This window comes from Xyrauchen texanus, chromosome 31, assembly GCF_025860055.1.
Source record: "Xyrauchen texanus isolate HMW12.3.18 chromosome 31, RBS_HiC_50CHRs, whole genome shotgun sequence".
Classification (NCBI taxonomy): domain Eukaryota; kingdom Metazoa; phylum Chordata; class Actinopteri; order Cypriniformes; family Catostomidae; genus Xyrauchen; species Xyrauchen texanus.
This window is the reverse complement of record NC_068306.1, coordinates 9,140,615-9,153,661: the sequence shown is the minus strand read 5'-3', so window position 1 is coordinate 9,153,661 and position 13,047 is coordinate 9,140,615. Positions and strand designations below refer to the sequence as shown.

Sequence of the window (13,047 nt, the reverse complement as noted above, 5' to 3'; positions counted from 1 at the left end):
GGGATGTTCAACAGAGTTGTACTTCACGTTACAGACTATTTGAGCAATAAAATGTGATCTCGGTATTCGCTGATTTTTTTTAAATAGCCATTTATTAATTTACATTTATATTTAATCTACAGATAATAAGCCCCAAGTCATTATGAAAAGGCTGCCTGTTGATTTACTGTCTTATTGGGGATTTGAAATATTAAATGCAATCATTAGCTATTCTTTATTTTACGTGCCATAACATCTCAATTTGTTTTTTTTAACTTAGATGCACATGTATTCACTCGGCATGACACTGTTTTGGGGGGCTGACTACGAGATTCCCCAGAGTCAGGTGAGTCCTTCGGGAAATGAAAACGGATTGTTCACACAAAAACGCAAATTGTGTCATAATTCACTCATCCTCATGTTGTTTCAGACCTGCATGACTTTGTAAAACACCAAAGGGCCTGTTAGGCAGAATAACAGTCACTATTTACTTTCATTGCATGACTAAAAAATATATATATAAGGCAAGTGAATGGTGACTGAGGCTCCTTTTGTATCTAAAGATGAATTTTCATTTTTGGGAGAACTATACCTTTAAAGGTTTAGCAACTTTCTTTTACGGTCTCAATGGTCTTTTTACTGACCTTAATGTGTTTGTTTTAGCCAATGAAACTAGGCGAACACCTAAACAGCATTCTGCTCAAAATGTGTGATGATTCGACTCTCTCCCGACTATCCATACGCTCAGTTCTGGATACCTGCAGCACTCACATCCGCAGCTCCAACTGTGATCCTTCGTTTTCCTACATCAGAAGACTTGTGAGGCTCGTTCTTGGCAGCCTCTCTCAGGTACATGTCTTCATTTTCATGATCTATTGCTTTGTTTCCTTTGACTTTCCTTTTTTCCCCATTTGTTTTTGATGATGTACTATTTTAAGTCATTCTAAGGCACTTCCTCCAACGTCCGGTGGTTTAAATGAATCATGTTTTCTCAAACCGTTTTCGAAGATTGTATTTTTTTTTTTTTTAAGATTTATGTTTAGCCTTTAAAATGGCAGGGCCCAGTTGCAAGAAGCCCCTGGTCACCATTCACTTTCATTGTAGCTTGGACATTCTGTTAAATATCTCCTTTTGTGTTCTTTTTGTTTGTCATCCAACAATCATCCATGCAATTATCTAATCAGCCAATCGCGTTGCAGCAGTGCAGTGCATAAAGTCATGCAGATACGTGTCAGGAACTTCAGTTAATGTTCACATCAACCATCAGAATGGGGAAAAAGTGTGATTTGGACCGTGGCATGATTGTTGGTGCCAGATGGGCTGGTTTAAGTATTTCTGTAACTGCTGATCTCCTGGGATTTTCACACAGAACAGTCTCTAGAATTTACACCGAATGCTGCCAAAAACAAAAAACATCCAGTGAGTGGCAGTTCTGTGGATGGAAATGTCTTGTTGATGAGAAAGGTCAACAGAGAATGACCAGACTGTTTCGAACTGACAAAGTCTATGGTAACTCAGATAACCACTCTGTACAATTGTGCTGAGAAGAATATAATCTCAGAATGCTATTCTGAAATGTGGGTTGGCACAGTTTTGGCAGCACAAGGGAGACCTACACAATATTAGGCAGGTCTATCTATCTATCTGTCTGTCTATCTGTCTGTCTATCTGTCTGTCTATCTGTCTGTCTATCTGTCTGTCTATCTGTATGTCTGTCTGTATCTGTTGGTCGGTTTGTCTGTCTGTCTGTGTCATGTATTGAAAAGCTAATTTTCAATACATATCCTTTTAAGATTCAGTTTTCATAATTTAACTTTTATGAAAAAAGGTTGTGCATATGAGCTGATATCACTTCTGTAACAGCTTTATCTTTTGTTTTAAGTCTGTAGATTTGACTGCACACAGCAGCTAAATCATTTACATAAATGCATTCGAGTGAATAAGACACTATAGTGAATAAAATGTGCTCACCCAAAAGTTGCTGATTCATGTTTTGGAGAAGAGTGTAACCGAACTATGCCAGACAAGCTTAAACCTGCACGCTCTTAAGGAACTTGTCCACGGATCGCTTGACGACCACTAATGCTGTTGCACGTGCTGAGTGTTGTTAAACTCACCGCTGAGTTATGCGCATAGAGCGCTCTGATATTTGGAAGGTCATATAAAAGTGATTGACTGGTCTTATCAAATCACTGACTTATATTTAATAAAGACATCATATTGCATCTTACCGGGAGACTCTGGGAAGTCGTGGTACGCAAGATAAACTACCGGTACTCTGTAGACTAAATTAGAGAAGTACAGGTACTGCGTACCGATGAGTACCCGCCCACTTCAAGCACCGACTTAACCTGAGTATTTGTACTTTCACCCACTCACTCACTGTCCCTTGCTCCAGCCTTTTAAATATTTGTATTGTTCATGATATAAGACCTTTACAGTATAACATTTTACCACAAACATATAAACACACTGTTTCTATTAACTAAAGTGCCTCTGCTCCGCCTAGCCCTATAAAAGAGCTTTCAATTTAAAAGGTAGTTAATAGTCTTTCCTGTGCTTGTTTTCTTGCATTCCTGTTCCTCTGTGGTATGCTCCCAGTAGCTTAATTACAAAGTGGTACTTAATGATCATATTGCCAGGAACAGACCTCTCTTGTGCCTTATTTTCTACATAACATACCTTTTTTATTTTTTTCCTTTCCCACACTGGGGATGTAAATGTCAAGTAGTCCATCTTGTGATTATTGATGACCTGGGGTTTTCCTAAATGATGACAGCATTTTAATTATTGGGTGAGCTATACCTTAAAGGGGACCTATTATGCAAAATTCACTTTTACATTGTGTTTGTACATAAATGTGAGTCGGCAATGTGTGTACACAACCACTCTACAATGTTAAAAAGTCCACCCACTCCTCTTTCTTATATTTCTATTAATCAAAATCAGTGTGTCAAAATGATTGGTTTGACACAAGTGATGTCACGTTAGAGCTGGCCTCGCCCACGACTGGTGACTGACTCCACTTTATTATCATAGATCCTCCCCTGAGTGATCTACACACAGTCCGCCATTTTTTTCCGCACTTGAGCAGATACAGTGAGAACAATAATGTCTCGGCTTTGTAAGCGTCATAAGAGTCTTCATGTACTCCCAGCATCAGAGCCACTGAAGTAATGGACAGGTTTTGTTTTTGAAGGAAATGTGCCCCAAAACATACAAAAATGTGTGTATGTTTGTGCAAATCATTTTACACCGGACTGCTTTGTGAATAAGTGTCAATATAAAGCAGGAAATTTGATTCTCAAGCATGGATTGGTACCAACTGTTTTATCTTGAACTAATCCTGAAGATGTAAGTATCGCACTTAATAGTTTGTGAATGTTTGCAAATCGCCTTTCCGAATCGTGATTCGTTAGCTGATTCCACGGCTAATGCAGCTGAAGTTACCATTGTCTCTGATTGTATTCACGGAGACCAGTCGGGGGCGGGGAGCAGCAGCTCATTTGCATTTAAAGGAACACACACACAAAATCAGCATTTTTTTTAAATTTTTATTCCACCCAAAAAGAGGCATTTACAACATGGTATAATAAATGATCCGTGGGGTATTTTGAGCTGAAACTTCACATACCCATTCTGGGGACACCTAAGACTTGTAAAATGGGGCATAATAGGTCTACTTTAAGCTGTGACTACCTCTGTCGATTTGTGTCTCTCTTATTCTCTCTATTTGTATGTGTTTAGCTGGACGGTCTTCTGTCTCAAACTGAAAAAGAATCCCTTCCTGAGCGAAGTAAAGAGATCCGTGAACGTCTACGAGGGAAAGGCCTGCCAGCTGGTAACTACACACACACACACACACACACACACACACACACACACACACACACACACATAAAACTTTTGGTATTGTTAGATGTGAAATAAGACATAATGCAATTCCTTATAGCAGCCAGGGGTTTCCCTTTCCTGGTGGGGAGTTTATCCCAAAAAATTTTTGTTGTCTTTGCGTCAACCATACACTTAGAGTCCCTGTTAATAAACGTGAACTTTTCAGTGTGATTATGTTACCTTATAATGCTGCTGATGATTGTTTGAAAACCATAAAGTGCACTGATTCATGCTGACTCATATTTCACCATTGGTCCAGTTCTGAAGCAAGTGACTCAGAATGTAAACAAAGCAGGGTTCAGTACTGACATGATTCTGATTTGGATCTTCAGGGGTCAGTTCTTGTCAGATCAGAAGAAATAAAAGATCCCTCCCTGTCACAGGAGACGAGTCAGAACAGCACCAGCAACAGTGCATGAAAGTGCAAAACTGAAACTAAAGATTGCTAGAGGAGTTTTCCGATTATCATGAGATTTCAGGATCTAGGGAAATGTTTTTGAGATTTTGTGATTTGTACTTTTTTATAGAGGTTCTGGAGAATTGCTTTATCAAATACCACAAATGTGCTGATTTTGTAGACTTTGGCTGTGTTTGGAATAGCATTCTTCTCGTACTAGTTCTGCATTATGCAGTGTGTACAGTATGTTGCTCACAGCATGGAAATGTCTCTGTACATGAACTAGCCAGTGTGAAATAGATGTTCTATTGCCTAAAGTGACCATAGATTTTGTAGAATGTAGATGTTTTTAGTTGTTTTGTAGTTAATTTACTATTCTGGAGTTAAATTGTTTCCTTCACGTCCAGTGTTTTTAAGAGCTGATTTTAATTTTCTAAAAAAAAAAAACACTTGATATTAGCATTACACACCTTACAGAGATGGCAAATAGTTTGTTGACAATTAAGGTTGTCTGAGATCATAAAACGTAGAAATTAAGATTTATTTATTTTTTTTTAACATGTGCCAAGTTCGTAAAAATATTATATTTATATCCATGTTGGTTTCATATATATATATATAGCTACTTGATAGTTGGTTACACCACATAAATTAGATTTATTGGTGAATTTGTTTTTATATTTACAACATTTAATATTAATATTCAATATATCTAAATATTGAGCTAAAATGTAATAATTATTATTTAATAGTACATATTAATAATAATAAAAGATTATGCCAAAATTTCAAGAATTTCAACTTTCAACTAGACTTTAATTAATTTATTATTATTATTATTAAAATGTTAGCACTTTAGTCTTGTTAGCACTAGACGTTTTTTACTTAAAAATATAAAATTACTTTAAAAGTCGGAAATTGAAAACTTGTTCATAGTAGTGTGAGGTGTAGAGTAATTGGCTTGTGTGAATTGCATTTTAAATACTTTATAAATAACTTAATAGATCAGGACAAAAAATTAATAAATCATAAAATTGACCAAAATAAGAATAATAACTTTATTTTTATAGAATGTTTTAACAATTTAGTGCAAAGTGCTTCACTAAAGTACAACACAAGGTAAAAACTGAAATTCAAAAAGCAATAAGCAATAATGTATTTTAGACTTAAAATACAGATATCTAACGGCTGAATGGCACTCCAGAGGCACTAAACCCATAGCTAGATAAGCCTAGAATAGAATATATTGAAAGATATCAAACTTCATATAACTAATACATTTCAAATGTCACTATTGACATCAATGACAGCAATTCATAGCTTGGGATGCCTGATACTACAGTTATTACTTTTCTGCTGAGGTTTGATTCCATCTGTATGAAGACATACAAATAAACCTGTGTGAAATGAGTCACCATTTAAGCAGGCTTGTCTTCTCCCATCATGACCCCAAAGTGTTGCCAGATACCACAGCATGAAAACAAAGTTTTCTACAGAACACACTTTAAAAAAAACCCTGAGAAATATCCATGACTGATTGATGCCATGCCACAGTTACATAAGCAGCCAATTTTTTTGTTTTGCGTGAAGAACTGCTGTAGCACCAATGAAACCACTGGGAAGATTCGGTCATATTTTCCAAAATGAAACGCTCTGGTTTTGGTTTGTGGTGATGCTTGTCTAGTTTCAGTTCAGACTCTTATGCTCACTGTGCTTTTGAAAGTGTCCTGGAAAAGAGGGCAAGACAGAGAAATGGATAGGGAGGTGGAAAGTTGGGTGGAATGTTTGAACCAGCAATGGCAGACTTTGGTCCGCCGCATAATAAAGTAGTTCCATGCACAAATGCATGTTGCTATATGGCCCAAAATCAGCACTGCTGTGATTACCTGTGGCCGAATCACAGCAGTGCTAATGTAGGGCCATATCGCACTCTTTGCTCGTGTGATATTGCTTAAATATATATATATAATTTTTTTAATTTAAAACTTTCCCCAATTTGGCATGCCCAATTCCCCAAGGCTTGAAATTGTACCAGCTTTGTCTTTGCCTCTACGATATACTAAACTTTTTCTTGGAACCCAAGAGGAAAGGTCACTTGTCAAGTGGTCCATTGCTTAAACAGTCCCTGAAGACTAAAACATGTGGAACATTCAAGTCTTTCTGACTGACAAGGACTGGAATTGGCGTGGCTAAAAAGCATGTCGCTGGGAGCTCGGGGTGAAATCAGAGCGGTTTTAGAGAATATCGTAAACACTAGAAGACATCTATTTTCCCTCTTTTCTTGCAGCCATTTAGGGTTCATTTTAATCTCAGACCCAGACAAGGGGATCCAATAAAATGCTCCTCGAAGACAACACTGTTAACAACAAGTATTCAAAAAATATATCACATGTCAGAGCACTAAAATCATTATTCAGTATATCATAAATATCCAATCAGGTGCTACTATATTATTAATGCCATTTAATCGAGAGATATTTAATGAAGATGTTTGATTTACACCTTGTCTTGTAACTCGTGCTATTACCGAGATGCCTATGCCTGTCGGAGACCGAGAAGCTACCGCCATGAACGATAATAAGGACTGTTTCACAGCTCGTGCTGTTTTCATATTTGCCATACCTCTCCCACTGCATCGTTCTTAACTGCTGAATCAAGTTTGTTGTATTACAACACAATGCCAGTATTTCCCACCCTCCGTGATGCCATAACAGTGCTGCTGAAGTCTTAAAGGAGCCGCATGTCTTTTGCAACATGAACAATCGGTTTATTCGATCGGCCAAATTACCAATCACCGATCGAGTCATAGGACGTGAATATCGTCCAATGCCGATCGATCGGAGGCTCCCTAGTGCTTACCCATGCAACAGTCACCACTGTGATTCTAGGGTGTTGTGGGTGGTTGCCAGGATGTTTTGTAATGTGGCTACTCTGGTGTTTGGTTGTTGTAGGTGTTTGATGGTTTAACTTGCCCAACAGTTAGAAAGACAGACAGACAAATATATGATTACTTTTACATTTTTTACAGTTGGCCCATTTCAACCTTTGAGAACAGTCTAAAGGTATGTGCCAAGTTTGGTGGATGTAGATTGAGAGCTTTAGGAGGAGTTAAAATTGATCATTTTGGTCTTTGTTTGGGGATTTTTTTAAAAACATAATCAGCCTAACACTGTGTCCTAAATCAAGGCATAATCCACACTTGGCCAAAATGGAGTTGTTTTGAACTGGCTAGTTAGACCCTGGCTTAATGTATTTTTAACTAGTGAGAAGACGACTTTAATGTACTGTTATGAGAAGGATTTTGGACTAATGAGAGTTCACAGTGTGCGGACAGGGCTTCCCGGTGCAACAATGATGAAATAGAAACCAAACCATCTATAGAATGTACTGTAGCTTCTTATCGTTGCAGCTGGTTAGGGAAAAAAATTTGATTAACATGGAAAAGCACACATTTTATTGTGTGTCATGCTGTTGCGTTGCATCTGGTTAGGACATGCTTTGATGTGTTGAAGAGTATGTTACAAGCAAACATAATAATATTCAAGCTAAAAAAGTCAACTAGATTCATACTTCACTTTTTATGCAAATTCACATGCTGTATATTCAACCCTTACATTTTTTTTTTACCTTAGAGTGACTTTTTGGTACTTGTGTTTTTCATCCTAGGACGAAGTGCAGCCCATCGTGTGTTGGAGCGTTATCGAGCCCGGACCCAGGAGCAGGCAAACCTGAACCGTGGACTCAGCCGCTCTATGGGCTCTCTCTCTATCCAGGACATTGTTAGAGCGGACGTGGGTCTCTCTCAGTACCCCTCATCAGAGTACCAAGCAGGGTCCGACACCTCAGCCAAAGTTTACCACCAACGTCAACAACAACTTCAGCAACAACGCGGCCGACCCAAGGAAGTGGACCAGCGTTCTCTCCCCCATCAAAGAAACAAGAGCTGGGCTTCCTCAGCAGACCTGGCCTTCCTCGACCCACATATGCTCCGGTTTGGGGCCCTGGATGATGCCCGAAGAGGCAGCAGTGCTTTGACTACTCACTCAGCTGGTAGACATAAGTCTTCAACAAGGGACCAAGACTCTCGTTACTCTGAGTTTGGAAGCCTGGATGTATGGAAAGTCCATCACAACTCGAGCCAGCCTGTGGGGTCGCCGTTCAACAGTGCTTACGACCAGATCAAGGAGAAGCATAAGAAACTGCAGGCGCTCAAACAGGCCATGGATGGTGAGTACTGATTTAGTTTTGGATAGACAAATTATTTTGAAGTCTGGTGTACATTGCAAATTATTCTGACAATGAGCTGCCCACTTAGAAAGGAAAATATAAATATAAAATGAACAAGCACAGATTATTTTGTGTTGTTTTAGGCGAAAGTATAGTTTTTCTGCATGCCGTTACGTCAAGCATGCTAACCTTTCAAAGTATACTGGTTTGACTTTGAGCCTGTATGTAAGCATGCAGAGCTTGCACACTACAACTGCATTGTGATACTCCTTTAGTACAGTCACACCAGGTTCATGCTCAGATAGCACACAAAGAGGCTGTCCGTGTGCTTAGATAAACTGGGCTGCATGCAGACAGTCCGCGGTGGACAAAAGTTTTGTAGCAGAGACTATAGGTAGACCGATATATCAGTTTTACCGATAAAACTGATATATAAATTTGACGATAGTTGCTTTTTGGAACTATAGGTTATAGTGGTCAACCAATAAATCGCCGCTATTCTGACTTTTTTAATTATCTGCATCTATCAATTTTCCGGTTTAGCCCATTTTTTTTCTTTCTTCTTTTTTCTTGAGGGTGCCAAAAATCGCTTGCTTGCATGTGAAGCAACTGAGACATGTAAACGACTAAACATGCCCTCACGTTACTACAGTAATAGACCGGTGCGTAACACAGTGTCATTTAAACTGTCCGCATATCAGAGCCGCGGCAGCCGCATTTGAGCTCATAATGCTAAAGTGTTCACCTGTTTAATTCTCCCTCTCTCTCCGCAACAGTTCCATGTAACATTTAACTGTCTTGTCTAATGATAAAAAGGCAAATATCAATAAAACTAATATCATATACTGTCTGCAAATATGCGCATATCTCATCTGAACAGATGTAATAAATAGGGATGCACCAATCCAATACCTGGATCAGTATCGGCTCCGATACTGAAGCTTTTAGACAGATCGGGTATCGGTCCGACGAGCCCGAACCAAATCCGATACTGTGTGTAAGTCATGTTTGTTACTGTCAAGCTCCAAAAATGACATAAAACAACCGTTAAAACACCATTCAAGCAGTTCATATGACTTGTGTATTTTATTCAAAGCCACTTGAAGACGTGTGATAGCTCTGTGAATCACAAAAGGCTGGGTTTAATAAGTAAATATAGTATGCGCAGTGCCAGCACGTTAATGAGTGGCGCTGCTCTGTTTACACACACACACACACACACACACACACACACACACACACACGCCTATTTTTTGTCTAATATTTGAGCGCTACTCAAAAACAGCATTTCATATGTAGATGCTCAATAGTTCGGTTCACTTATAATATGCATTTTTGAACTACACCGGAGGTGCATTTTACCAGAATTTGATTAAGAAGTGAATTAAACTACTGTGAACTGGCCTACAAACAGGCACATACAGGACTTCCTGGAAAGTTTAGAATGTCAAAATAAAAGCGTGAGGGTTTAAAAAGTGCACAATTTAAATATATTACTTTTGTATTTAAAATTAAAAGTCAATAGTAAAAAAAATATTAATAACCAACAACTTGAGCAGATCCAGCATCCTGGACGTCTGCTGTTTATGGAGGTACGATGAAAATAAGGTGCTTTTCAAACTGTTCGGAGACCAGTTTCCTTAAGAGTTCCATTCATTCAAAACAGAGGTCAGTTAAGCCATGAACTGATTAGGTATCAAGTCTGCTGCCTACGTTTTCGGATGCAGCCCAAGGTAAAAGCACTTCACGTGTGCTATAAGTAAATGTCTTATTCACTATGCACTGTATGAACGATTGGTTTTATTCTGTATTTTTTTTAGAAAATGTGATTGCCAACGTAGACATATTGCCAACAGAGCCAGTATTGACACTATTCCTATTAACCCCTTTTTAGTCCATGATAAATTAAGCCTGTAGCTTAACATAGTGCTATGAAAGTTACAGAAACAAATTCCACTCCAAAGTATTTTGTTCTTCAGGCTTCAAGCCAAATGTTAAATCGAAGTTGAAGTGACAGCTAAAACCATGCTTGACATAATGTAAAAATACACATCTTGCAGCATTAAAGTGAGGTGTGTATATCAATACATGTGTGTGGGAGTGAATTTTAAAGTTATGAATGGGTTTTGCGTGGTTTCTACACATACCGTGTGTTGCCAGGTTCTTTATGACTCAATCTGGCTGAGGGCACCAGATTCCTTGAACCAAGTGGAGAGATGGATAATTCTAGCCCTTCAAAGATCACATACTTTTGAAAGCTTTTTACTCTCTCTCTCTCTTTGGTGCTTTCACACCATTTCCCATTTGCATTTCATTCAAAACTTTCCACTGCTCTCACATCTATTGTCCTTCTGTCACCCTATGTGTATCTTTGTTTCTATGTTTATCAGTGGCTTATTGCCTCCTTAAAAACCACATGAAATGGCTTGATGAGGACAGTTTGCTTATCATTGTTGTGAAACGGGAAGTTGGACACCCTTATCATGAGAACCATGATTTGATACTTGCTTTTGCTTTTTAGAGGCACATGACTTTCTCATTCTAGAGAGCATTTTATTAGAAAAATGTATTGCATATGCCATGAGTGCAAGATGAGTTATCATTATGGTGATTGGATAATTTTCCTTGAGAACATGTTTTCAACTGTTAAGTGTACATTAGCATACAGATGTTTCCAAAGCTAACATACATGGACTAAAAGCCACAAAACTCAAATTTAGATTTCCTGGGGTCTTGAACAGAGTTTGAATTCTTCAAACTTTTATGCAGTCATATGTGCGACATTCACGTGCCCTTCACCTGGCCTCCATCTGGATGGAGTGAAGCTTCTCTTCGTAATAATAAACCCGGCCTGGCCCAAACTGAGCCCACAAGCTGTGTGGCTGCTATTTTTACCACAGCCTGTGCTCAGAACCAAAAACATTATTTTCCCAGTTCGTCCAGCTTTGCTTGGACTCATTGATCCATTAAGCAGTTCTGTCTGGGGCTGTTGTTTTTACAGGGGTCATGACATTACTTTTTTATTATTTTAGCATGTTCCTTGAGGTTCACTTATGTTAGTAAAGTTTTTTGCACAAAAAACAATCATACATTTGTTAAACACCCTTCACCCTTTTTGTAAAAAGTGATATGATAGGTGTGGGTGAGAAACAGATCAATATTCAAGTTATCTTTTGCTAGAAACAAGTGATATGCGTGAAGAATGTGAATCACCAAAAGCACAAGTAGAAGAATTTGAAAAGTTAAAGTTAAAGTTAAAGTGGATACTGACTGAGCAGGGAGGAGTATTATTAGTAAAAAATGACTTCTATATTGATCTGTTTCTCACCCACACCTATCATATCACTTTTGAAGACATGGATTAAACCACTGGAGATTTATGGATTAATTTTATGCTGATTTATGTGATTTTTAAAGATTCAAACTTTTGGCACCCATTCACTTGCATTGTATGGGCCAAAAGAGCTGAAAAAGTCTTCGAAAAATCTTCATTTGTGTTCAGCAGAAGAAAGTAAGTCATACACATCTGGGATGGCATAAGGGTGAGTAAATGATGACAGAATTAAACATTTTGGGTGAACTATTCCTTTAAGTTAGACTTTCAAGAAAACAAGGATTTTTTTAAGTGGATTAAATTGCTGTCTGTCTGTCCACTCTTGAAATCGTGAGTCACACATATTTCCCTGAGAATAACGGGCTGCATTGGCCACAATCATGAAAAGATGGAATGACCAACTCCATTAGAGCAGAAGCCACCATGTATGATGGCATAGAGCGCATACTTTCATTGTTTTGGTGGCTGTTTTATCTGCAAAATGAAGGTAATTGAACACAGACTATTTATAGAGGCACAGAAATATGTTGTTCGGTTTCCTCAGAACACACAGATACCCTTGAATGGTCATCATTTGGTTAAGATACATTTTTCTCCCATGTTATTGTTACGGTGTCTACCAGCTGGGGCTAACTTGTTCATGCTAACTAGTCAAAATTTGACCCCATATTTGTTTTTATATTTTTAGTCGGACATTTATGAGTAGAATTGCACATGGTTTTGTGATTTGGATTCTTAGGAAGCCTGGAGGGTTAGATTGTGACAACATATCCAAGTAACATAAGGAATGGATAAGACCAGAAAGGGATTATTTCATGTTAATGCTCTGTCCATCTGTTTGGATTACTTTTATGGATGGTCTCTCACCCTGTAGGTCAGTAGGCTATGTGGATCTAAAGGCTTTTTCCAAGCACGTCTCCCACGTTCCGCTAGAGGCTGTGTAGATTTTTCCTACATCTCTTTTAATGTAATTCACACATTCTATGAAATCAGCCACAAAATTCCACAGGTTTTCATTGTATGGAGTATTTATTTTGTGTTAACATGAATTGTGAATTGTCATGATCTTATCTATTAATGGTCTCGTTGTTGATATTACATTTACATTTACATTTATGTATTTGGCAGACGCTTTTATCCAAAGTGACTTACAGAGCCCTTATTACAGGGACAATCCCACCAGAGCAACCTGGAGTTAAGTGCCTTGCTCAAGGAC

The 13,047-nt window shown here is 38.3% G+C and overlaps 1 protein-coding gene across 8 annotated transcripts in view; it reads left to right on the top strand.

Moving 5' to 3' along the window:
- Positions 1–13,047, top strand: part of LOC127624790 (tyrosine-protein phosphatase non-receptor type 13-like) — a 104,503-nt gene that overhangs the window by 32,275 nt on the left and 59,181 nt on the right. For all 8 annotated transcript variants that reach the window (XM_052099678.1, XM_052099677.1, XM_052099673.1 and 5 more), the window contains exons 4-7: positions 260–325; positions 643–828; positions 3,727–3,820; positions 7,937–8,497. In XM_052099678.1, the coding sequence (XP_051955638.1) occupies positions 260–325; positions 643–828; positions 3,727–3,820; positions 7,937–8,497 (907 nt within the window). The remainder of the gene's footprint in view (positions 1–259; positions 326–642; positions 829–3,726; positions 3,821–7,936; positions 8,498–13,047) is intronic.